This window comes from Onychostruthus taczanowskii, unplaced genomic scaffold (assembly GCF_017590055.1).
Source record: "Onychostruthus taczanowskii isolate IOZ18803 unplaced genomic scaffold, ASM1759005v1 scaffold327, whole genome shotgun sequence".
In the NCBI taxonomy this organism is placed as follows: Eukaryota; Metazoa; Chordata; class Aves; order Passeriformes; family Passeridae; genus Onychostruthus; species Onychostruthus taczanowskii.
The window spans coordinates 161,240-163,357 of NW_024500650.1; the positions used below are offsets into that span (position 1 = coordinate 161,240).

Genomic DNA, 2,118 nt, shown 5'->3' on the forward strand with positions numbered 1-2,118 from the left:
CTTTTGGGGCACCCCAGGACCCCAAATTCCCACAGGGACCCCCCCAAGGACCCCCCGGGCGAGGAGGGGGCGGCGCAGGAGGGGCCCGAGGACGGCGCTGGCAGCACCCAGAGCGAGAAGGTGACGAGGACAGGGGGGGACACTGGGATGGCCTTTTGGGGCACCCCAGGACCCCAAATTCCCACAGGGACCCCCCCAAGGACCCCCCGGGCGAGGAGGGGGCGGCGCAGGAGGGGCCCGAGGACGGCGCTGGCAGCACCCAGAGCGAGAAGGTGACGAGGACAGGGGGGGACACTGGGATGGGACACCCCAAATTAACCCCCCCCACACCTTTTTTTGGGGAGGGGTCCCCCCATTCCTGAGTGGATTTGTGTCCCCCCCCCAGCCCGCGGAGCCCCCGGCAGAGCCCGAGGAGGAGCCGGGGACGTGGGAGGAGACGTTCAAGACGCACACGGACAGCAAACCCTACGGTGGGGACAGCTGGGGACACTTGGGGACACTGTGGGGGGGACACGGGGGGACCCCTGTGACCCCCCCCCACTTTGCTCCCCACAGGACCCACCTCGGTGGGGTTGGATTTCTCCCTGCCTGGATTTGAGCACGTGTACGGCATCCCCGAGCACGCCGACAGCCTGCGGCTGCGGCCCACCGAGTGAGCCACGGGGACACTGGGGACACTCTGGGGACACCGGGGACACCACGGGGACCTTGGGGTGACACTGACACATGCAGGGACGCAGGGATGTGGGGGTACAGGAGCAGGATGAGGGGTGATGGTGGCACTGAGGGGGCGGTGTCACCGTGGGAGGACAGGAACGCTGTGGGATGAGGGTGACAGTGACAGCAGTGACAGTGACAGCGATGCTGTGTGGGGGTGGCTTCATGGGGTGACAGTGACATTCTGGGGGTGTCCCTGATCCCATGGGGGTGTCCTTGAGCCTGTCCCCGTGTCCCTGATGTCCCCAGGGAGGGTGACCTGTACCAGTTGTACACCCCTGGGGGGCTGTCCCTGTCCCCCTGGCACTGTCCCTGAGTGTCCCCATGTCCCCAGGTGGGATGACCTGTACCAGTTGTACACCCCTGGGGGGCTGTCCCTGACCCCCTGGCACTGTCCCTGAGTGTCCCCATGTCCCCAGGTGGGTTGACCATACCAGTTGTACACCCCTGGGGGGCTGTCCCTGACCCCCTGGCACTGTCCCTGAGTGTCCCCATGTCCCCAGGGGGGGTGACCCATACCAGTTGTACACCCCTGGGGGGCTGTCCTTGTCCCCTGACACTGTCCCTGAGTGTCCCCATGTCCCCAGGGGGGGTGACCCATACCAGTTGTACACCCCTGGGGGGCTGTCCTGCTGCCTGTACACCCCTGGGGGGCTGTCCCTGACCCCCTGGCAGTGTCCCTGAATGTCCCCATGTCCCCATGGGGGGTGCCTGTGCTGCCTGTACACCCCTGGGGGGCTGTCCCTGTCCCCCTGGCACTGTCCCTGAGTGTCCCCATGTCCCCAGGGGGGGTGACCCGTACCGCCTGTACAACCTGGACGTGTTCCAGTACGAGGTGTTCACGCCCATGGCTCTGTACGGCTCCGTGCCGCTGCTGCTCGCCCACCGGCCCCGCCTCAGCCTCGGCCTCTTCTGGCTCAACGCCGCCGAGACCTGGGTGGACATCGGCTCCAACACGGCTGGCAAGGTCCGGCAGGGGGGTTTGGGGGGGGTTTGGGGGAGGTTTTGGGGGTCCTGGGTGGGTTTGGGGCGTCCTGGGTGGACATCGGCTCCCACACGGCCGGCAAGGTCCGGCAGGGGGAGATTTGGGGGAGGTTTTGGGGCTCCTGGAGGGTTTTGAGGGGTTCTGGGTGGACATCAGCTCCAACACGGCTGGCAAGGTCCGGCAGGGGGATTTGGGGGAGGTTTGGGGGAGGTTTTGGGGCTCCTGGAGGGTTTTGAGGGGTTCTGGGTGGACATCAGCTCCAACACGGCTGGCAAGGTCCGGCAGAGGGTCTGGGGAGGTTTGGGGAGATTTGGGGGAGGTTTTGGGGCTCCTGGGTGGGTTTGGGGGGTCCTGGGTGGACATTGGCTCCAACACGGCTGGCAAGGTCCGGCAGAGGGGCTGGGGAGGTTTGGGGA

At 66.7% G+C, this 2,118-nt stretch overlaps 1 protein-coding gene across 1 annotated transcript in view; it reads left to right on the forward strand.

The window, feature by feature from the left end:
- Positions 1-2,118, forward strand: part of GANAB (glucosidase II alpha subunit) — a 25,027-nt gene that overhangs the window by 7,402 nt on the left and 15,507 nt on the right. Inside the window, exons 5-8 of the mRNA XM_041410547.1 lie at positions 36-120; positions 386-470; positions 556-652; positions 1,504-1,684. Of these exons, the coding sequence (XP_041266481.1) occupies positions 36-120; positions 386-470; positions 556-652; positions 1,504-1,684 (448 nt within the window). The remainder of the gene's footprint in view (positions 1-35; positions 121-385; positions 471-555; positions 653-1,503; positions 1,685-2,118) is intronic.